General features: G+C 70.7%; 2 protein-coding genes across 2 annotated transcripts; both read right to left on the bottom strand.

Annotated features, from left to right (window-relative positions):
• Positions 1–246: 246 nt before the first annotated feature.
• Positions 247–10,523, bottom strand: TBX21 (T-box transcription factor 21). Its single transcript, XM_059869569.1, is given in 7 exon segments — positions 247–779; positions 781–1,036; positions 1,136–1,197; positions 2,509–2,667; positions 2,746–2,867; positions 2,949–3,103; positions 9,766–10,523. Coding segments are annotated over 7 exon segments (1,578 nt in total). The 5' UTR covers positions 10,194–10,523; the 3' UTR covers positions 247–383.
• Positions 10,524–17,256: 6,733 nt separating this feature from the next.
• On the bottom strand, positions 17,257–21,206 carry LOC132339306 (uncharacterized). The gene is made up of 2 exons (XM_059869505.1): positions 18,622–21,206; positions 17,257–18,461 (listed from the first exon to the last, which is right to left on the bottom strand). Exon 1 carries the CDS (start codon positions 20,454–20,456, stop codon positions 19,422–19,424), a length of 1,035 nt encoding a protein of 344 aa, XP_059725488.1. The 5' UTR covers positions 20,457–21,206; the 3' UTR covers positions 17,257–18,461; positions 18,622–19,421.
• Between the last annotated feature and the right edge of the window lie 735 nt (positions 21,207–21,941).

A 21,941-nucleotide genomic window follows, 5' to 3' on the forward strand; every position in this document is an offset into this window, starting at 1 on the left:
GATGCACAAGTCCCTCCCCACCCCCCCGTGCCTCAGTTTCCCCCCGCCACGCGCACAGAGCCGCCCGGAGCCGTGTCCCAAGGTGCCCCCTTTATTGCGATATGCTGCTGCCCCCCGCCCCACACCGGGCGCGGGGGGGGCTCAATAAATACTTCAGCATTAACCCCCCTCCCTTAAAAACCACCCACACCAAAAACCCCTCCCCACCGTCGCCCCCCGCCCGTCCCCTCCCCGCCGGCCCCCGCGGCCCCTCCGGGGTGGCACCGGGGGCTGATTGTCAGGCCGAGCCCCCCCCTCCAGCCGTGCCAGGACGTGGGGGTGGGGGGGACCCAGATTTGGGGTGTCCGGGAGGCTCGGACCCCTCGCTCGCCCCCCGGCGCGGCTCAGTTGCCGTAGTAGCCGTAGTAGCCGCCGTCGGTGAGCGGGTCCTTGTCGTAGATGTCGCCGTTGCGGGGCGGGGAGGAGCTCTCGGTGCTCGAGGGGTACGGCGACACCCGCCGCCGCTTGCACTCGTACAGCCCCGAGTCCGACGAGTCCCCGGCGGCCACGGCGGCGGGGGGCTCGGTGGCCCAGCCCTCCGGCTCCTTGCCCTTCTCCTCGCGGGGCTCCCGGTACCAGCCCAGAGCCGCGGCGCCGCCCTTGGGGCCGTACTGCCCGGGGCTCCAGCCGCCCGCCACCCCGAAGCCCCCCGGCCCCTCGGGGTAGTAGGGCAGGGGCGGGTGCGGGGCGGGGGGCAGCGCGAAGGGTTTCACCCCGTAGGGCACCAGTTTGCCCCCCCCCGTAGCCCCCCTCGAACCCGCCGTAGTCCAGCGCGCCGGGGGCGGGGGGCTGCTGCGGGGGGAAGTACCAGGGCGGGGGGTCTTTGGGGGGCAGGGGCAGCGCGGCCCCCCGCTCCCCCCCGAAGAAGCGGCCCGGGGGCAGCGGGAACTGCTCGGGCAGGAAGGGCTGGAAGCGCGGCGCCGGCAGCAGCTGCTGGCAGCCCGGAGCCTCCGGCGGGGACGGGGTCAGGCGGTCGCTCTCCGAGGCCGCGTACATCCTGGGGAGGGGGCGCACGGTGGGGTTTGGGGGGCGCTCCTGCCGGGTGAGGCCGGGAGGGGAGCGGGGGGACAGGAGGGAGAGGGGCGGTGGCACTCACGAGTCGAAGTTGTCCCGGAATCCTTTGGCGAAGGGGTTGTGGTCGATCTTCAGCTGGGTGATCTGGGGGGAGGGGGCTTTGGGGGGGCTGCTGGCAGCTTGTCCCCCCTCCGGGGTGTCCCCCTGCTGTCCCCTTCCCCCCATCCCACCAGAATGCCACCCTTGGCCAGGGCAGGGGGGCTGGGGGGGCTGGGGGATGCTGAAGGGGTTTGGGGAGGGGGTACTGGGATGTGTGGGACGGTCCTGGGGGGGCAGTGGGGAATCCAGGGGGAGGCTGAAGGATCCAGGGGGAGGCTGAGGGATCCAGGGGGAGGCTGAAGGGATCCAGGGGGAGGCTGAAGGATCCAGGGGGAGGCTCTGGGAGTCTGGGAGGATCTGAGGGCACGGGGAGGCCTCTGGGATGCTGAGGGGACGCGGGGGGAGATCCTGGGATGCTGGGGGACGGTTCTGGGAGGGATCAGGGGGTGCTGAAGGGATCGGGGGGTGCTGAAGGATCCAGGGGGAGGCTGAAGGGATCCAGGGGGAGGCTGAAGGGATCCAGGGGGAGGCTCTGGCAGTCTCGGGGGATCCGGGCCTCAGAGGCCTCAAGGATGCTGAGGGGATGTACCTGGGGTGGCAGGGATGCTGAGGGGATGTACCTGGGGTGGCAGGGATGCTGAGGGGATGTACCTGGGGTGGCAGGGACGCTGAGGGGATGTACCTGGGCTCACAGGGACGCTGAGGGGATGTACCTGGGCTCACAGGGATGCTGAGGGGATGTACCTGGGGTCACAGGGATGCTGAGGGGATGTACCTGGGGTGGCAGGGATGCTGAGGGGATGTACCTGGGCTCACAGGGACGCTGAGGGGATGTACCTGGGGTGGCAGGGATGCTGAGGGGATGTACCTGGGGTCACAGGGACGCTGAGGGGATGTACCTGGGGTGGCAGGGATGCTGAGGGGATGTACCTGGGGTGGCAGGGATGCTGAGGGGATGTACCTGGGGTCACAGGGACACTGAGGGGATGTACCTGGGGTGGCAGGGATGCTGAGGGGATGTACCTGGGCTCACAGGGATGCTGAGGGGATGTACCTGGGGTCACAGGGATGCTGAGGGGATGTACCTGGGGTCGCAGTGACGCTGCAGACGGGGGTGCTGGCAGGCAGGGGCGGCCTGGGGGGAGGCCTGGGGGGTTCCCCCGAAGCCGAGCACACCCTGGGTGTGGCTGGGGGGGTTCAGGGGCTGCTCTGGGGGAGTTTGGGTTGCTGTGGTGACACTGGGACAGTCTGTCTGGTTTCTGGGGGGACACTGGGGGGGTTGCTGGAGTTTTTGTGATGTTGGGGGATTTTTGGGGGGGCTGCATGCCGGGGTCTGGCAGGGGGGCTCGCACTCACGTCGGCGTTCTGGTAGGCGGTGACGGCGATGAACTGGGTCTCGGGGAAGGCGAAGGTGTGGGTGTGTGGGGAGGGGTACCCGTCCTCCCCCTCGCCCTCCTTCACCTCCGTGACGTGCAGCCGCGGCTGGTACTTGTGCAGCGACTGCAGCACGATCATCTGGGGGGGTAAAATGGGACAGCGAGCGGTCAGGGGGCGTCACAGCGAGCTGCCGCGGCGGCGGGACCCTCCCCTCACCTGCCCGACGTTGTTGGAGGCTCCCTTGTTGTTGGTGAGCTTCAGCTTCCCGAAGGAAACCTCCTGCCGCATCCAGTGCGCGCCCGTGTTGGGCGAGTCGGGGTGCAGGTACAGGCGGTTCCCTGGCGAGGGGACAGCGGCCGCGGCGTCACCCCCAGCCCGGCGGCGGCGGGAGGCCGGGGGAGGGCGAGCAGGGCCCCTACCTGGCATGCTGCCCTCGGCTTTCCCGCACTGCACCCACTTGCCGCCCTGGTAGCGCCAGTGGTGCTGGTCCACCAGCACCACGTCCACGCAGACGCTGTAGTGCGCCACGGGGTTGAGCCCCGACAGGTTGAAGCTGAGGAAGGGGAACATTCGCCTGGGGAGGGGACAGAGGCACAGACACTGTCACCCCCCGCCCGGCCCTTGGTGCGTAGGGCGGGTAGGGGGGTGACGGGGAAACTGAGGCAGCGCGGTGCCCACCCCCCCGGCCGGCCGGGTGCCCGTGAGCAGCTGAGTGACCCCGGCAGCTGGGGGCTGCTGTCGGGGCCGATCCCCCCCCCCCCGGTATCTTCCTCCCCCTCCCCAAGCACCTTCCGGCTCGGAAACCAACACCGCTGCTATTTCGGGCTGGGCGCCAGCCCGCGCCAAGGGCAGGAAGGGGACACGGTGGCACCGGGGGGACCACGGGCCGGCAGCTGCCACCCGCCGGGGCTGCACCCCGCTGCCCCCCGGGGGTCCCCTCCAAGTGGGCCGGGAGAGCTCTGCTCCCTGCCCTGCCCCTCGTGTCCATCGCTGGCCCAGCACCTCAGTAGCCCCAGTGGTCCCAGTAGCCCCAGTAGCCCCAGTAGCTCACAGTAGCCTCAGTGGTCCCAGTACCCCCAGCAGCCCCCAGTAGCCCCAGTAGCCCCAGTAGCCCCAGTAGCCCCAGTAGCCCCCAGTAGCCCCAATGGTCCCAGTAGCCCCAGTGGTCCCAGTAGCCCCAGTGGCCCCAGTAGCTCACAGTAGCCTCAGTGGTCCCAGTACCCCCAGCAGCCCCCAGTAGCCCCAGTAGCCCCAGTAGCCCCCAGTAGCCCCAGTAGCCCCCAGTAGCCCCAATGGTACCAGTACCGCCAGTAGCCCCTAGTAGCCATAGTAGCCCCAGTGGCCCCAGTAGCCCCCAGTGGCCCCAGTGGCCCCAGTAGCCCCAGTAGCCCCCAGTAGCCCCAGTGGCCCCAGTAGCCCCCAGTAGCCCCCAGTAGCCCCCAGTAGCCCCAGTGGCCCCAGTAGCCCCCACTGGCCAGCTCAGGTCGGTGTCGAGGCCTCCAGCCATGGCTGCGGGCCCCGGCTCGCCCCCCCCGCGGCTCCCAGCCGTGGAATTTTGGCAACTTCAGGAGCTCCGGTGGCCGGAGCTGGACACCGGTGTGCGTGTCCCCCCGCCCCCCGCCCGCTGTCCGGCCACCCCCTTAATGTCACCCCCGGCAGAAAGCCCCCCCGGCCACCCCTCAATTCCCCGTGTCCCCCACCCAGGGGAGGCTCACCCCGAATTCCTGAGGGGAGGGGGCACACCAGGGGAAATGGGGGTCCGGGCCCCCCCGCAGGAAGCGGGGCCGGGGCAGCGCCGGGGGAAGGGCAGTGGAAAGAAAAGTCAGCGGGTGGAGGCTGACTCAAAATTGCCCTTGCGAGAGAGAGAGGAATAGAAAAAGAAAGAGAAGAAAAAGGAAAAATAGAAAGAGAAAGAAAAAAATGAGAAGGAAAAAAAAAAGCCAGAAAAAGAAAAGAGAATAAAACAAAGATTAAGAGAAAGAAGGGGAGGGGGAAAGGAAGAGAAAATAGAAAAATAAGAAGAAAAAGGAAAAATAATGAAAAAAATAAAAAGAAAAAAATGAAGAATCAGGAGGAGAAGAGAAAGAAGGAGAAGATAAAGACTAAAAACAAGAACAGAGAAAAGTAAAAATAAGAATAAAAAGAAGATACAGAAAACGATAAAGATAAAGATAACAAGAGAAGTGAAAAGAGAAAGAAGCGGAGCAGGCAGCGGCCGTGGCGAGGAGCTGCACGTGCTCCGGACCGACGCTGGCCCTGAGCCCCCCGGCTCCCCCCGGGTCCCCCGGGGACCCCCGAGCCCTCGCAGACCCCGCTGTCCCCTCCGTGTCCCCAGCGGGACCTTCCCCCGGGCTGGCAGCTCCTCCGGAGCGAGCTCAGGGGGGTTCCAGCCGCAGATAAAAAATCGCGACCGCACTAAAAACCGCCGGGGAGCTCGGAGCCGCGGCCGGGCGAGCTCCCCGCGCTCTGCTGCAGCAGCCCAGCTCTGCAGGGAGCACAGAGAACAAAACAGCTCTTTGGGGCTGCCTCGTTCTGCCTCTCGCTCCCACAGCGCGCTCCCCGGCGCTGCCAGCCGAGCCCCGGCGCTCTCACGGGGAAACCGCACGGGCCCGGCCGGGCACGGCAGGGCGGCGGCGGCACCGAAACCGCGCCCGCCTCGCCGTTATTTTTAACCCCCGGCCCGGCCCGGCCCGGCTGGGGCAGGACTCGGCCGCGCCGGGCCCGGGCACTGCGGTTTGGGAGGTGCCCCCCGGGCCCGGGGGGCTCCGCTGGTTCCACCCTCGGAGGGTGAAGTGTCGGCGCTCGGGGTTTGTCCCGCTGCGAACCGCGCGGGGACAGCGAGGGGACAGCTGGCGACACGGGGACGCTGCGGGGCTGGGACACACCGAGGGTGGCCAGGTGGGAGCAGGGGAGGGCCGGGGGCTCCAAACCCCCGCAGAGCCTCCCCAGCCCCCCGCCCCCGGCAGGCTCCGGGGGGCTGCGGCTTCCTGAGCCTCCCCCTCCTCCCCCGGCGGCAGCGCGGGGACAGCGAGAGGCACCGGGGCCGTGTGGGACACGGGACAGGGGACAGGGGACAGGGGACAGGGGACACGGGACACGGGACAGGGGACAGGGGACAGGGGACATGGACACGGGACACGGGACAGGGGACACGGGACATGGACACGGGACACGGGACACGGGACAGGGGACATGGGACAGGGGACAGGGGACACGGGACAGGAGACAGGGGACACGGGACAGGGGACACGGGGACAGGGGACAGGGGACATGGACACGGGACAGGGGACACGGGACACGGGACACGGGACACGGGACACGGGACAGGGGACACGGGACAGGGGACAGGGGACAGGGGACACGGGACACGGGACAGGGGACACGGGACACGGGACACGGGACACGGGACAGGGGACACGGGACAGGGGGACAGGGGACAGGGGACAGGGGACAGGGGGACAGGGGACAGGGGACACGGGACAGGGGACATGGACACGGGACAGGGGACAGGGGAGAGGGGACACGGGACATGGACACGGGACACGGGACATGGACACGGGACAGGGGACAGGGGACAGGGGACAGGGGACACGGGACAGGGGACAGGGGACAGGGGACACGGGACACGGGACACGGGACAGGGGACAGGGGACAGGGGACAGGGGACAGGGGACACGGGACACGGGACACGGGACAGGGGACAGGGGACAGGGGACAGGGGACACGGGACACGGGACAAGGAATACAGGACACGGGACATGGACACGGGACAGGGGACACGGGACAGGGGACAGGGGACAGGGGACACGGGACACGGGACACGGGACAGGGGACAGGGGACAGGGGACAGGGGACACGGGACACGGGACAAGGAATACAGGACACGGGACATGGACACGGGTCAGGGGACATGGACACAGGACAAGGGACATGGGACATGGGATACAGGACATGGAACCTGGGACACGGGCCAGCCCCCTCTGCACGGCACAGGACACAGGGCTAGGGCTGGGTGACATGGCATGGTGGTGGCAAGGCAATGCCTGGCACGGTGACATGGAACAGTGGTGACATGCCAATGCATGGCACGGTGACATGGCATGGGAACATGGCACAGTGACACTGCAGTGCACGCCGTGGTGCCACAGCACGGTGGCACAGCCGGACGAGTCCCGGCGTGCCCGGTGTGCCACCGGTGACAGGCGGTGACACGGCAGGGCTGCGTGGCACAGCACATCTGCACAGCACAGCTGCACGGCCCGTGTGGGTGACAGGGCACAGCTAAATGTCACAGCGCAGCAGGACACGGTGACAAGTCACAACACGTCTGCACCAACCCTGCCGAGCTGCCAGCCTGGCATCGCCTGTCCCCAGCCCGGGAGAGCCATCCCCAGGGTCCCCAACGGCGCTGCCACCTCTGGTGTCCCTTCTCCTGCACGGCCACCCCTCACATCAAAGCCACCTGTCGGACTTTGCGTCCCCAAAGCCACCCCGGTGTCCCCTCTAAAGGCAAAGCCATCCCCGGGGTCCCCAAAGGCAGAGAGAGCCCCTGCACCCCCAAAGGCAGCGCTGGGCCACCCCCAAGTGACAGCCCTTCTGTGTCCCCAGCGACAGGGACAGCCCCTCGTGTCCCCTCGAAATGCAAAGACAGCCCCTGTGTCACCCCAAAGGGCAGTGCCACCCCAAAGGCAGTGCCAGCCCCTGTGTCACCCCAAAGGGCAGTGCCGGCCCCTGTGTCACCCCAAAGGGCAGTGCCACCCCAAAGGGCAGTGCCACCCCAAGGGCAGGCCCAGCCCCGGCAGGAATTCCCCGTGCCCGGCGAGTCCTCGGGGCTTTCCGCAGGGATCCTGCCCTGCCAGGGCCCGGGAGCCGCGGGGACACAGCGGGGACGGGGACGGGGACGGGGACAGGGACGGGGACAGGGACAGGGACAGGGACGGGGACAGGGACAGGGACGGGGACAGGCGTGGGAAGCCGCCGGGGATGGTCTGGAGCGGGCTGGTTGGGCTGGGGTGGCTCAGGCCGGGCTGGGGTGGCTCAGGCCGGGCTGGGGTGGCTCGGGATGGCACGGGACAGCAGGAGCGGTGCCAGCAGGGTGAACCCCAGCGCCTGGCCCGCTTCACCCCGGGGCCACCGTGTCCCCCCAGCCCCAGCTCCTCCGCGGGGGTCACGGGGGGCTGCACCCCACCAGCGCCCAGGAGCGGCCGGGAGGGGCTGCAGAGCCCGCGGCGGGGTGGGAACGCGTTCCCTGCCTGCCCCAGAGCCCCCAGCCCGGGGCTTGGGGTGCGGGCCCCCCTCGGGTCCCGCTCTGGGGCTCACGGCCCCCTCGAGCCCCGCCGGGTTTTTCCTGTCTCAGCCGCGCTGCAGCCCGGCCCTGCACGCTGCAAAAGCAGCTCAGGGTCGGGGGAAGCGGATGTGCTGTGGCTCTGGGTTTGACGCTCTCCTCGGGCTGGGCTCGCCGTGAGCCCCCCTGCGCCGAGCAAACCCCCCCCAGCCCGCAGCCCCTCGCGGTGGGGGATGGAGATGGGAAAACCCCCAAAATTGGCGGTTCCGGGCTGGGAGATGCAAGCAGAGGTGCAGCGGGGAGGGGGGATGGGATCTGTGGGGCCACCCCAATTTCCAGACCCTCAGCAGCGGCTCCTGGCGCAGCAGGGAGGGCACGTCCCCAGCACCGCGCCGGGAAAGAGCGGAAAAGGAGGGAAAAAAGCAGAATTTCAGCACATTCCTGCAGGGCCTGAGGGGCGGCGGGCAACAAACAACAATTTGGGGTCCCCGCCACCCCCGCCACCCCCTGGGGACGCGTCCCCCCCTCCGTGCTGGGCTCGGAGCATCCCCGGGCGGAGCGGGGCCGGGCTCGGCCGTGCCAAACCAAGCGGCCCTAACGTGTTTAGACTTCCACCACATCCAGCAGGTCGGGCTCAGCATCGAAGTGACACCATCTGTCTCCCGGCCGAGCCAGCGAGGGGCGCGGGCACAAAGGGACCCCTGGGCGCGGGGCTGGGGCTGGGCAGGGGGGGCAGCGCGGCAGGAGGGGCTGGGGGGGTCTGTGCCAACTGCTGGGGGCCCAGAGCGGGGGTGCAGCCCTGTTCCACCCTGGCACGGGGTTTGGGGGCCCCTCGGGGTGATCTGGGGGTGGCTGGGCGGTGTGTGATCCCTGCCGTGGTGCCATGGCCAGGGAGGGAGACCCCAAAGTGCAGCCCAGGGTGGGGGTCCCCTCATCCTCATCACCCCAGGGTGGGGCTGAAGGACGGGGTCAGCGTGTTGGGCTCCCCTTGCTCCACGTCGTGGGGACTCCACAGCCCCACAGGGCCTGCATGGCACCCAGACCCCCCAAACTGGGGTTTTGGTGGAGCCCCCAAAGATTCCCCACCCCTCTCCAACCCCGGGAACCCGCAGCACGGAGGGGACAGCGAGTGCCCGGCTGTGGCGTCACCGAGGGCGTTTTTGGCAGCCAGGACGCGGCCAAAACGCTCCCCCTCCCCCGGTCACAGAGCACGGGGGGCTTTCCACCCCAGAGAGGGGACAGAGAGGGGACAGGGTGTCCCCCACCCTCCCGCGGCGCTCCGGGGTGGCAGCAGCTCCTCTCCACTTGTTGCAGCGCCGAGCTCCGGATCCGGCCCGTGGGCTGGGGCCGGATCAAAGCTGCCTGCAGGCCCCTGGCAGCGCCACCACCTCTGCCACCTCCCTGTCCCCGAGGGTCCGACCCCCCTGTCCCTCCCTGATAGAGGTGAGGACACCCCCAGACCCTTTTCTCCTTCCCACAAGCCTCAGCTCCCCAAGGAAACAACACCCGGGGACCTCTGGGACGCTTTGCCTCCCCCTCCCAGGCTTTTCTTGAAACCCACGAGGGGACGGGGGTCTCCTCTCGCACCCCCAGCTCCACAAACACCTCCCACCCTTCGGGGAGACGAGGCAGGACCCCCCAGCCCCTCACCGTGCCAGTCCCGGGGTCTGTCCCGCCCCCGGTGGCCACACCGGACCCCCGCCATCCCCGGTGCCGGGTGGCGCTGCCCATTTCTGTCGCGCTGTCCCCGTCCCCGTTCCCCCGGTGCTCTCAGGTTCCCCTCGGTGTCCCCACCCCGTCCCCTCCGTCTCCTCACGCGTCCTGCGACATTTCCCTGTCCCCGCGCACCCCGGTCCCGCCGGTCCCCGTCCCCGCCAGTCCCTCCCAGTGCCCCGCCGCCCCCAGCTCCCCGTCCCCGCTCTCCGCGGAGCCCCCCGGTGCCCCCGGCTCACCTGCCCTGCTTGGTGATGATCATCTCGGTCTGGTGCTTGTGGAACTTGGCCCAGAGCGGGTAATTGTTGAGCATCACCTGCACCTTGCCGGCCGCGCGGTACCCGGGCAGGGCGCAGAGCGGGGGGCACAGCGGGCTCCCCCCGCCGCCCAAACCGCCCTCGGCGCCCGCGTAACCTTCCACCGGCGCGGCGGGAGGCGGCGGCGCCCGGTAGGGCGGGCACGGCCCCAGGAACCGGCCGCCGAAGCCGCCGGGAGCGCCGTAAGGGAGCGGGGGGGCTCCCGGTTCCGGTCCCCCTCCATCACCGAAGAAAGCGGCGGCGGCGGCGGCGTCCCGCGGGCCCGGCGGCTCCTTGGCGAAGCTGGCGGCGGCGCTGAGCATGGGGGCGGCGGGCCGGGGGGCTCCGGTGCCCGGCTCCAGCGCGCCCATGGACGGGCGGGGGGCGCCGGCCCCGCTCAGCCGCTCATGGGGGTCCCCGCCGGCGGCGGCCCCGGGACGCGGCGCCGGTCAGCGCTGCCCGCCCGGCCGGGCTCCCGCCGCCCCCTCCATGCCCGGTGCTACCGGGGGGGCCCCGAGAGGCTGCGGCCCCGGGACAGCCAAGAGGGAGCGGGGGCAAAAAAACAACCCGGCAAAAACACCCTAAAGCAGCCGGAAAAACCCCAAAAGTGCCGTGGGGGGTTCCGGTGCCGGTGCCGGTGCCGGTGCCGGTGCCGGTGCCGGTGCCGGTGCCTCACGCGCTCCACCTGCCCGGCCCCGTGGCCCCGCGCCTCTTATCCAAAGAAGCGGCTCCGCTGCCGAGCTCCGCCCTGCAGCCCCTCCCCAGCCCCGAGCGGGGCGGGCCGGGGGCGGGCCGGGGGCGCCGCGGGGACCGCGACACGCGGGGAGCCAGGCGCGGGACGGGGGACACGCGGAGGGGACGTGGGGGACAGGCACAGGGACAGTGTGGGGACAGAGGGACAAGGGGGGCCACGCTCCTGTCGGTGTTTTGGGCTCTGGGGGGACGCAGGGAAGGGACAGCTCGGGTCCTGCCCTGCTCTGGGGTCACTGCAGTCACTGGGGGGTGACACGCCTGGGGGGTGGCGCTGAGGGCTCGGCCCCTTCTGGTCCCCCCTCCCCTTCTCTCTTTGGGGGTGGTCTGAGATCCCCGGCAGGCTCAGCCCAGCCACCCCGTGCCATCCCCGTGCCACCCCCGTGCCACCCCCGTGCCACCCCGTGCCACCCCTGTGCCACCCCGTGCCCTGTCCCCTGCCCACCCCCAGGCCAGGCCATCCCGGCACCTGTCCTTGACCCCGCGGGGAAGTCCCGGTGTCCCCCGGAGCCCCCCGAGGCCCGCGGTGGCCGCTGCCCCTGGCCGGTGGCCAGCCCGGCTCCCGTCAATAGTTTCCATTCCCAGCGGGGCGGTGACACCCCCAGCGCACGCAGGGACGGGTGGCACTGCCACTGTCACCCCTCCTGGCAGCTCGGGGACCCCTCCGGAGCTGGGGTGGGGAGGGAGGGACGGGGGAACCCGGGGGGGCGGCACCGAACCCACACCGGGACCCCCGGGGGTCAGGGTCAGGGTGGTGACCCTGGGGACAGGGGGGTGGGGACAGGAATGGGGACAGGGTAGGGACAGGGATAGGGAGGGGGACAGAAATGGGGATGAGGACACAGATGGGGACAAGGGACAGGAATGGGGACAGGAATGGGGACAGGGATAGGGATGGGGATGGGACAGGAATGGGGAGGGGGACAAGGGGCGGGATTGGAGATGGGAACAGGCATGAGGATGACAGAGCTGGAGATGGGGGCACAGAGAAGGATGTGGCCCGCGATGGGGACAGGTCGGTCACAGGGACAGGGACGAGGATGTGGCCCGGGATGGGGACAGGTCGGTCACAGGGACAGGGATGAGGATGTGGCCCGGGATGGGGACAGGTCAGTCACAGGGACAGGGACGAGGATGTGGCCCGGGATGGGGACAGGTCGGTCACAGGGACAGGGATGAGGATGTGGCCCGGGATGGGGACAGGTCAGTCACAGGGACAGGGACGAGGATGTGGCCCGGGATGGGGACAGGTCGGTCACAGGGACAGGGACGAGGATGTGGCCCGGGATGGGGACAGGTCAGTCACAGGGACAGGGACGAGGATGTGGCACGGGGACAGCGCTGCGTCTCCCCGGAGGGGCCCGGCAGGAGGAAATGGCGAGCCCAGGATGGGCAGGGTGGCCGAGGGGGTGGACGGACGGCAGGACGGGTCCCCCCGGTCCCCACGGGGGTGGGGCCGGGCAGGAGCAGAGGTGTCCCGGGGGTGTCCCGGGGGTGTCCCGGGGGTGTCCCGGGGGTGTCCCGGGGGTTGTGTTCTGGCCCAGCAGACACAGCTGAGCCGCCGTTCAGGCCGGCTTTGCCCCCTGCCATTGTTCAGAGGGGTCCCGGCCTCCAATCTCTGTGCAAAGCCCCCCTGCTGACCCCCACCGCCCCCTCCCCACACGTGTCTGGTTCCCTGAGGCTGGCAGTGGGGATGGCATCCCTCCGATCAGCTGTCCCCACCCTCCGGGAACACCCCCAGAGCACCAGGGCGCTGCCACACCCTCCCCACCCACCGAGCAGGGACCCCCACGCCGAGCTCCCGAGTGAGAAAATGAAGGAAACCAAGGAAATTTCCAGAATTGTTTTCTTCTAGGAGGGAAAATAAAGGCCGGAGGGGGGTTAAGGATGGGGGGAGAGACTCATTAACGGGGGGGAGCGAGGGCCGAGGCACAAGTGCTCCTGACGTCACCAGGCGCTAATTCATTCCCGTTTTACCATCGCCGCCGAGGATAAATTCACAGGGACACCCCCCCGCTGAGGGAGCAGCCGGCCTGGCCACCCAGAGGGTGTCGGGCTCGCCAGAGTCCCCTCCGCGGCCACAGCTGGGGACCTGCCACCGCCACCCCGCGTCCCCCTCGCCCCGGGGCTCCCGGTCCTGGCCGTGCCAACAGCGGGGTCCGGAGGGGCGGGACAAGGAGTGCGGCCCTGTCCTCAGGATGTCACGCCCTTGAGTCTCCCCCTGCCACCGTAAAGTGACACCAGGGACACTGGAAGACTCCTGGGGAGATGGTTGTCACAAGTGTCCCCATGCAGGGAGGACTCGTGTAGGGACAGCAGGGACAGCAGGGACAGCAGGGACAGGAGCCGTGTCCTGAGCGTCACCTTGAGCAGCCACCAGCTGTCCCACTGGCCGGCCACAGGGATGCTCTGGGACATCCAGGCCCCCTCTGGGACACAGCGTCCCTTGGGATGGGACCCTCTGAGCCGAGCTGGGCCCTCCACAGAGAGGAACCCACCGGGATTGGGCTCAGGAGCTCCGGCACCTCCTCGGGCTTAAATCCCCTCCTGTGCCAGCCCCGTGCCTCAGTTTCCCCTCTGTGGGTGGCTGATGTCACGCGCACGTCACACATCCCGGCGTGGCCCCTGGTGGCCAAGGCCAGCACCGTGTGGCCGCCGTGCCCGGTCCCTCCCGGCCACCTTCGTGGCTTTGGCACTCGCCGCACGCCCTCGCAGAGGGGTCGGGAGGAAGTGGCTCGGCTGCAGGACACCTTTGTCACCAAGGGGGACACATTTGTCACCAAGGGCCACCTCCCTTCCAAAGCGGCGGAGCCAAGCCCGGCATCCCAAACAACCTTGAGCCAACCCCGGCATCGCCTCGTTCCTCAGTTCCCCCATCCCTGGGGTCTCCAGCGCCGGCACGGGGTGGGGGTTGGACCCCTCGTGGGGGGATTATCCCGGATTTCCCCTGTCCCCTGTCACCTCTGGGCGATGTCCCCACCCTGCGTGTCCCCACTCCCGGGCATCATCCCGCTGCTGCCGGGACCAAAACCCCTCAGAGGGACTGGGCAGGGGGTCGCACCCGGCCGGGGGTGCAATTCTGAAGTCCCCAAAGTGTCCCCAGAGTGTCCCCAGAGTGTCCCCAGAGTGTCCCCCCCTCCGTCCAGCCCAGCCCCCCGGCAGGTTCTGCCTCTGCCGTGGAATTTGGCTTCTGGGGAACGAGGGGAAACTTGCGGGTAATTTTCTTAGTCGGTGGCATCGTTCCTGTTTTCATTATTAAAATGAGCACGAGGGCACCGGCCACCCGCGGGGGCTAAATTTGGTCTCGGGGAGAACCAAAAGTGCTGCCCCCACCCCAGAGGAATTTGCATCTCGCCGCTGCTGGAAGGCAGCGCGGTGACGGGCGCTCCGTGGAGGCAGGAATCGCAAACCGCAGGGCCCCCGGCCCGGCCCGGCCACCTGCCACCCACCCCGGGACCCCCGGCCCGGGGCCGCATCCGCCGCCCACCGGCAGCGGGGGACGGAGCCGCACCCCCGCTTCCCCCGGGCAGAGCCGCGCTGGGAGCCCCCCCTGAGCCCCCTCCTGTCCCTCAGCCAGGCCGCCCCCAGCGCTGTGTCCCCCCGCAGGACCCGGCCAGGCCCCCCAGGCCCTCTGGGTCACAGCGGGGAAACCGAGTCACGGCTGGTGCCGAGCGGGCAGAGCCAGTGCTGGGGGGCTTGGGGGGCTTGGGGGGCTCAGCTCCCCCCTGGAGGGTCCCAGCCGCTGGGGAGCCCCACGGAGGGCGGGGGGCGAGGGAGGGAGGGGAGCGGGGGGTCGTGGCGAGCCCGGTTCCCCTTGAGGACCCTCGGACCCCAACTCCTGGGCAGCGCTGGGAGGATGCTCAGCCCCGCCGGAGCCGGGGGAAGGGGCACCCGAGGGTGACAGGGGTGGGTGTCCCCACCAGGGCCAGGCCCGGGCCAGCCGGGGGTGACAATTCGGTGACAGCTCCGCGTGGGGGGGGTGGGTCAGCGGCCCGGGCAGGGCGAGCAGACGGCTCCTTAATCTCGGGGAAGGAAGCGGCTCTGGTTACGGAGCTGCCCTCGGTGTAAAAGGAGAGCGACAGGAAGAAAAGTCATTAACATCGTTCCAGCCGCTGCCATCCAAAACCCTCCTGGTGCTGAGCCCCGCGCCGCCAGCACCGCTGTCCCCGTGTCCCCGTGCCCCCCGTGCCCCCCGTGCCCCCCGTGCCCCCCGTGCCCCCCGTGCCCGCTGTCACTGCACCCCCGGGGAGCGCTGTGCTGGGTGGCACCGGGGGTCCCGCCAGGAGATGTCCCCAGAACCCCTCCCTGGGGTGGTCCCGCTGCCGGGACTCCGCGGTGAGGGGTCCCTGGTCCCTCCTGTCCCCTCTCCCCCGGACACCAACCCGCGCTGGGCTCCGGTCCCTCCTCCTCTTCCTCGCCCTGGCCATGGCAGCCCGCGTGGGAGGCGGCAGCGAGCGCGGGCAGCTTCCCACGGTGTCCCGGCTCCGTGACACCGCGCCCGGCTCCGTGACACCGCCCCGGGGGGCCCCCCGCGCGTGGGGCGGGAGCACCGGGGGGATCCGTGCCGCGTGGGTGTGCAGGAGCGCCGGGGGGTGTCCGTGGGTGTGCAAAGGTGTGTGACGGGCTGGGGGGCTGGGTGGGTGTGCAAGGGGGGCTGAGGGGGCTCGGGTGTGCCAGGGGGTCCCCGAGTGTGCGCGGGGGCCGGGTGGGTGTGGGGGTGTGCCGGCACCGGCGCGGGTGTGCAAGGGCGGCACGGCGGGTGTGCAAGGGCGGCACGGCGGGTGTGCAAGGGAGCAGCTGTGCCCGTGTGCGCGCATCAGGCCGCCACCGTGCGCGGCTCGGGGGGTCCGCGGCCCCCCTGCCAGCACCCGCCGGGCCGGGGGGAGTCCGGGGGGAGTCCGGGGGGAGTCCGTTTCACCCCCCGCCGCCGTCCGCGGCCCCTCGCCCCGCTCCTGTACGAGGCGATTTTCTTCAGCCGGAGCCGCATCCTCGGCGAGGAGCGCGGCTCCCTGGGGAGCGCCGGGGGGCTGCAGCCCCTGTCCGGCCGGCTTAGCTTGACGGGGGCGCGGGGGGCTCCGGGCTGGCGCCCCCGGCCCTTCCTCTTCGTCAGCGGGAGGCGAAGGCCGGGGAGTGATGTGCGCTGCCCGGGCGGGGGACGGCGGGCGAGACACGGGCTACAGCTTCTGACAAGACGCGGGCCCCGCGGGCAGCGCGTGTGCGGGATCGCTGCCCCCGCCCTCCCCAGAGCCCCCCCCCGGCCCGGGATCCGGCCAGGGGAGGGGTCTCGCGGGCTAGGGGACGTGGGTGACGTGGGGACATGGGGGGCTGGACCCCTCTGGGATGGGGATGAGGATGGTTCTGCTCGGCGGAAGGGGTGGAGATGTGGATGCTGCCCCACTGCGAGCAATCCTGACCCACTGGGACCAGTCCGGACCCACTGGGACCAGTCCTGTCCCACTGGGACCAGTCCTGTCCCACAGGGGACGGTCCCACCTGTCAGGTCCCATCCTGTCCCACAGCATCCCATCAGATCTGGAAGGTCCTGCCCTGCAGGGTCCCACGTTCCCCCACAGTCTGATCCTGCCCCATGGACTCTATTCCTGCTTTCCATACCCCCATCCCACCCTAGAGAGTCCAATCCTGCCCCAGAGGTTCCCCTCCTGCTGCAGGGTCCTGTCCTGCCGTCCTGACTCCCTGGGGAGTGGGGTCCCATCCCGCTCTGTGGGGTCTCATCCTGCTCTTCGGGGGCTGATATTCCCACGGGATCCCCTCCTGCCCCACGGGATCCAATCCTGCCCCACGGGATCCAATCCTGCCCCACGGGATCCAATCCTGCCCCACAGGATCCAATCCTGCCCCACGGGATCTAATCCTGCCCCACGGGATCCAATCCTGCCCCACGGGATCCAATCCTGCCCCACGGGATCCCACCCTGTCCTGCCCATCCCCACCCCGCTCCCTGGGGTCCCGCCCTGCTCGGACCACCCCCTGGGGTCCATTCCTGCCCCTCCAGTCCCAACCCCGTCCCGCGCAGTCCCGGAGCCCCCGACGCGGCTCCGGAGGCTCCGGTGCTGCCCCGGGGGGCGGCGCGGGCCGGGGGAGGCAGCTGGAGGCAGGGACGGACACTCGGAGCGTGCCAAGCGGCAGAGCCGGCAGATAAAAATACCCGAGGGGGCCCTGCCGACGGAAGTGGAGGTGTCGGCACCGGCTGCTCGGGCCCGGGGGGGCCGGACTCGGGTGTCCCTGCCCCCGCCGGCGACCCTCGCACCCAGCACCGGGACCCCACCGAGGTGGGCGGCGGCAGCAGCGGCAGCCGCGTCCCGGTGCCTCCCCCCCAAAAAACCACCGGGCAGGAGGAGAAATCCTCGTTCCCCTCACCCCGGGGGGGTGGTCACCCCCAGCCCGGCGTGCGCCCCCCGCCACCGCGGCGGCCGCGGCGAGGTGGCCTTGGGGAAATGCGAAGTGACAAATGACGCCCCGCGCGCGTTAATTGATGTGACGCGGGGCTGACACCGCGGTCGCACCCGGGGCCGGCGCGCGCGAACAGGGAGGAAAGGAGGGGAAAATAAAAAAGAAACAAACAAATTCCAATCAAATGTTAAAAATAGGTCACGGGGAAGGAGCCGGAGCCGGTTTCATTTCAGCCGCGGGTTAAAAGGAGCCGCCCGCGGGTCCGGCGGCACCGCGAGAGCCCGGGCGGCGGCGGGGGGGCGGAAAGGAGGGAGGGGGCGGTGGAGGTGAGGGGAAGGGGACACGCCACCCACGCCATGAGCCTCTGCCGGGGCCGTGGGACCCCAGCCCCAAACCCCACCTGGCTGGCACCAGGCTCCTGCGGCCAGGCGGGGCCACACTGTCCCCAAACCGCGGCTGTCGCAGCCCTGCGGGGCTCTAGGACAGCCCCGGTTCTCCCGCGGGGATCGGGGCCGGATCCACCCGGGAGCGCCGGGCTGGGACCCGGCAGGGTGGCCCGGTGCTGGGGTGGCCCCGCGGTGGCCGCAGCGGCGGTCCCGGCGGGTCACCGGGAGTTCAGGCGGCCGCTGCCCGCGGCCCCCGGCGGGTGCCGGATTTTGGGCCAGCGGCCAGAGCGGGGCCAGCCGCGGGTCGTGTCCCTCCCGGCCCCGCGTGTCCCCGTGGCCGCCGTGACCCGCAGCGAGGGCTGAGGAGCAGCCCCCTGGGGACACGCTGGCCACGGGGCCACCGCAGTGCCCGGCCACCACCGCTGCTGTCCCCCAGAGCCACGCGGGGACCAGGGGACGCATTCACTGTCCCTCCCCAGAGCGTCCCACCCTGGCGACAGCAGGGGCGGGGGGTTCCGGGACACGGAGGGATTTGGGGAGGGGGTGTTCCTTTCCAGCAGACCCCCCCCCCCGCTTTGGATGCTCGATCGGGGTGACCCCGAGTTTAACCCCACTTACGGCGCCGGCTGACGCTGTCCCCAGCGCAGATGGGTTGTGACAGCCGAGAAGTCCCCCCGGCGGGCGCTGGCGAGGCGCTGGCCGTGGCGGGGGGGGGTCCGCGAGCCCCGTGTCACGGCGCGTTGGCTCCGTCACCTCCCCGCAGAGCGGCGGCGGCTCCCGGGCGGCCCGCGGCTCCCCAGGGGCCCGGTGGCACTTGTCTCTCCGCGGCAGCCGTGATGGCGCTGGGCACATGGCAGCCGGGGCCGCGTCTGTGTGCGGCTGTGTCCCCCCCGCGCTGTCATCTGAGGCCGCCGTGGCTGGGGACGGGGAGGGGGTCGCAGCAAAGAGCCCCTCCCGTCACGGGCATCAGGGACACGGCGGTGCTCGGCCGGGAGGGTTCACGGCGTGGGGAGGGCAGGAGGTCCCCGGGCACTGCGAGTGCCACCGTGGCTGTCCCCCGAGCCCAGGTGTGGAAACCTCGAGGAAGAGCATCTGTCAGAGGCCAGGAGCTGCTGGCACCGGTGTGGGACAGGGCCAGCAGCCAGCAGGGACAGCAGGGCAGGGACAGGAGGGGCAGGAGAGCCGGGGGGACACAAGGAGCAGCCCCCTGGTGTGAGTACCCCAGGGCGAGGCAGGGGCAGGACTGAGGCACCTGGGAGTGACGTGGGCACCCTGGAGGGATGCTGGCACCTGGAACACAGCTGGATAAGGCACCCAGGGGTGATGCTGGCACCAGGCCCCGGCTGGATGAGGTACCTGGGGTCACCTCGGTGTGATGAGGGCACCCTTGGGTGCTTTGGGCACTTTGGGGGGATCCGGGAAGGGGCTGAGCTGCGAGGCAGAGGGGCGGCAGCTCCGGGCCCTCCGCAGCAAACCCGGGCTAAGATCCGAGCCCCGGAGCCGGGGGAGCTGTCCCCAGGGGGTGTTGGGCACGGCCGCGGTGCCCGCGGGGTCCCGCCCCCCTCAGGGCAGCCCCTCCGTTTCTTATAAACGCCTCTGGCGCGGCTCTGCCGTGACACGGCAGCTCTGGGCTTGCGGTTGAACCCCGGGGCTCCGGCTTTGACTCACACCGGATCCCCCGCACCCCCGGGGCGCCCACGGCAGGAAAAAAACCCTCACCGGGGCGGCCAGCCGGGCACTTCCTCGCAGAGCCGTTTCCTATAAACCCCGGCGGAGGGGACGCGGGGATGGCAGCGCGACCCCCGAGCCGGGCCGGGGGTCCCGGGAGCCCCCCTGCGCCCCCGGGATTGTGCTCGCAGGGGATCCCTCCGGGAGGAGCGGCCGGGATGAGATTCCAGCGCCACCTCAGAGGACGTCAGAGCATCCCTGAGCGACACCTGCGGCCAGGGGGACCAGGACAGTCCCGTCCCTCCGGAGCGCCCGCCGTGCCCGTGTCCCTCCCCCTGCAGGGAAAAGCGGGGCCCGAGCAGCGAGAATTGCTTTGTTTTTCCCCTAAATGATAAAAACACTGAGAAAAGGGAAAAAAAACCCAAACCCAACCCAACTGAAAGCTGGAAAAAGAAACCTTAGAGGTGCCCAAAATAAGAGGGGGTTTTGCTGGGAAAAACAATAAAATGAAGTTGTTGCCTGGGAAACAGTGAGGTGTGACCCGCTGGCATGGGGACATGGGTGACAGAGGGGACAGAGGGGACACTGGGGACACGGGGGACACGGGGGACACTGGGGACACGGAGCCAGGTGTGTCCCACCAGGGGTAGGGGACACAGCCGGGGTGGGAGGGTGCTGCACACCCCTGGGTGGCCCTGGGGACAGTGCCCGTGGTGCTGCTGTGACACCCCCGGCGTTTAGAGGGGACAATTCCCCCAGGGATGCTCCCGCTGCCCTCGGGACAGGCGGGGGGTGACAAACCCCAGCCCCTGTCCCTGCAAGAAGCCCCCGCAGCCCTCGCGGCTGAGGCAGGCCTGGCCTGTCCCTTGTCACCGCAGCTGGCACAGCCAGGCCGCACGGGGGACCTGGTGGCTCCAGCCGGACTCGGGACGCCACCGAGAGCCACCAAACGCCACCTTGTCCCCTGTCCCGCACCCTGGGGACAGCGGGGCCACATCCCCCGCAGCCCGGCTGTGGCAGCGCAGCTGAGGGGGCTGCAGGGTGACTTTGGGGACACTGTGGGGGTGGCATGGCCGTGGCCGGGTGGCAAGGACACCCCGTGGGACAGTCCGGCCACCAAAGGCGCAGCCCAGCGCTGCGGTTGGCAGCTCCCTCCGGCGGGGCGCAGCTCGGGGGGGTCACAGGAAGCGGGGCCCCCAACGCCCTCCCCGGACACCCCCACTTCCCTCCGCAGGGGGCAGTGGCACCCGGCGGGTGGGAAAGGGAAACTGAGGCACGGGGGCAGCCGTGGGAGCCGCTCCTCCCTGTCACACTGGGGGGGGCTCCGAGTCTCCCCACGGGGCCGGGTGGTCCCCACGGGTGACAGAGGGGGTGCTGCGCCCCCGCCCTGCTGGCGGGAGGTGACAAAATGGCCAGCATGGCCCCGAGCCACGGCCACCGAGCCCTGGGGACACCGCGAGCACCCCGGGACCCCCGGGAGCAGGGACAGCCCCGGGACCCCCGGGAGCAGGCACAGCCCCGGGACCCCCTGGAGCAGGGACAGCCCCGGGACCCCCGGGAGCACGGACAGCCCCGGGACCCCCGGGAGCAGGGACAGCCCCGGGACCCCCTGGAGCAGGGACAGCCCCGGGACCACCGGGAGCAGGGACAGCCCCGGGACCCCCGGGAGCAGGGACAGCCCCGAGACCCCCGGGAGCAGGGACAGCCCCGGGACCCCCGGGAGCAGGGACAGCCCAGGGACCCCCGGGAGCAGGGACAGTCCCGGGACCCCCTGGAGCAGGGACAGCCCCCGGGGGCGGCTTTGGGGCGCTGGGACCCCCCAGACTCACGCGAGCATCGCGGGGACGCTGCTGCACCAGGTGACACCTCCTGAAGGGACGGCGGTTTTGGGGGGCCCGGGGGGGTCCCCGCGGTGCCGGGGGGAGGCCGGCAGGTCCTGAGTCAGCGGCAGCCGCCCCCGGGGGGAAGCGGTGCCGGGAGGGTGCCGGGATGAGTAACGGCAGCCGCCGTTTGGCATTTATCACGTGATTTCAAAAAAAGAGAGAACAAACCGGGGGAGAAGGTGGGGGCCGGGGCCCCCCCCAGCGCAGACCGGCCCCGCCGCGCCCCCACCCCAGCGCTCCCAGTCCCGGCTGGGGACAGCCCGGTCACACCCCGGGCGCGGCTCAGGCGTCGTCCCCACGCGGGCGCCTTTGGGGACCCGTCCTGCAGCCTCGCGTCCCCACGGGGGACTCACCGCGCCCCCCCGGCTCTGCCCGGCCCCCCTGGGTGCCCACCGGGGGGGCGGGGGGTGGGCAGGGGCTGCTCTTCCTGCCCCGTGCCCGGGCAGACGCGGAGATGGGGCGGCGATAAGGCTGCGGCGCGGCGCCTTATCTCCTTCACACCATCGGCCCGCGGCGCTGGGAGCCGCCTTCGCACCCCGCTCGGTGCCGGGCCGGGCTCGGGGGGCCGGGCCGGGACCCCCCGCAGCCCCCCGGGGCTCCGAGCTCTGCCCGGGCTGCCCCCGCCCGGGGGTCCCGCAGCGCTGGCCCGGCCCCCCCAGCCCGCAGGAGGGGGCGTGGGACCCACAAAAACACAGCAGGGAGGGAGGGACCGAGCTCCCCCTGCCCAGACCCCCCCAGGAAAACGGGGAGAATCCCCCCGAGCAGCCAGCCATCGCCCCCCGGCCATCCACCCATCGCCCCCCGGCCCTGGCCGTGTCCCTCCTGTCCCTACGAGCTCTGGCTCTGTCCCGTTTTGTGTCCCTCACTGCGAACACCAAACGGGCCGGGAGCTGCGGGACACCCCCAACCTGTCACCCCCTGCCCCCCCGGCCACAGAACCCGGCTCTGGCTCTGTCGAGCCCCGACCCCATCCCCGGGGGGGGACACCTCCAGCCCGACCCCCCTCTCCTCCCCCAGGGAC

This window comes from Haemorhous mexicanus, chromosome 28 (assembly GCF_027477595.1).
Source record: "Haemorhous mexicanus isolate bHaeMex1 chromosome 28, bHaeMex1.pri, whole genome shotgun sequence".
Taxonomy (NCBI): Eukaryota; Metazoa; Chordata; class Aves; order Passeriformes; family Fringillidae; genus Haemorhous; species Haemorhous mexicanus.

What these genes read in the sequence shown, in the direction of transcription:
- LOC132339306 (XM_059869505.1), bottom strand. Translation starts at nt 20,456, where the DNA reads ATGCTGGCCATTTTGTCACCTCCCGCCAGCAGGGCGGGGGCGCAGCAC.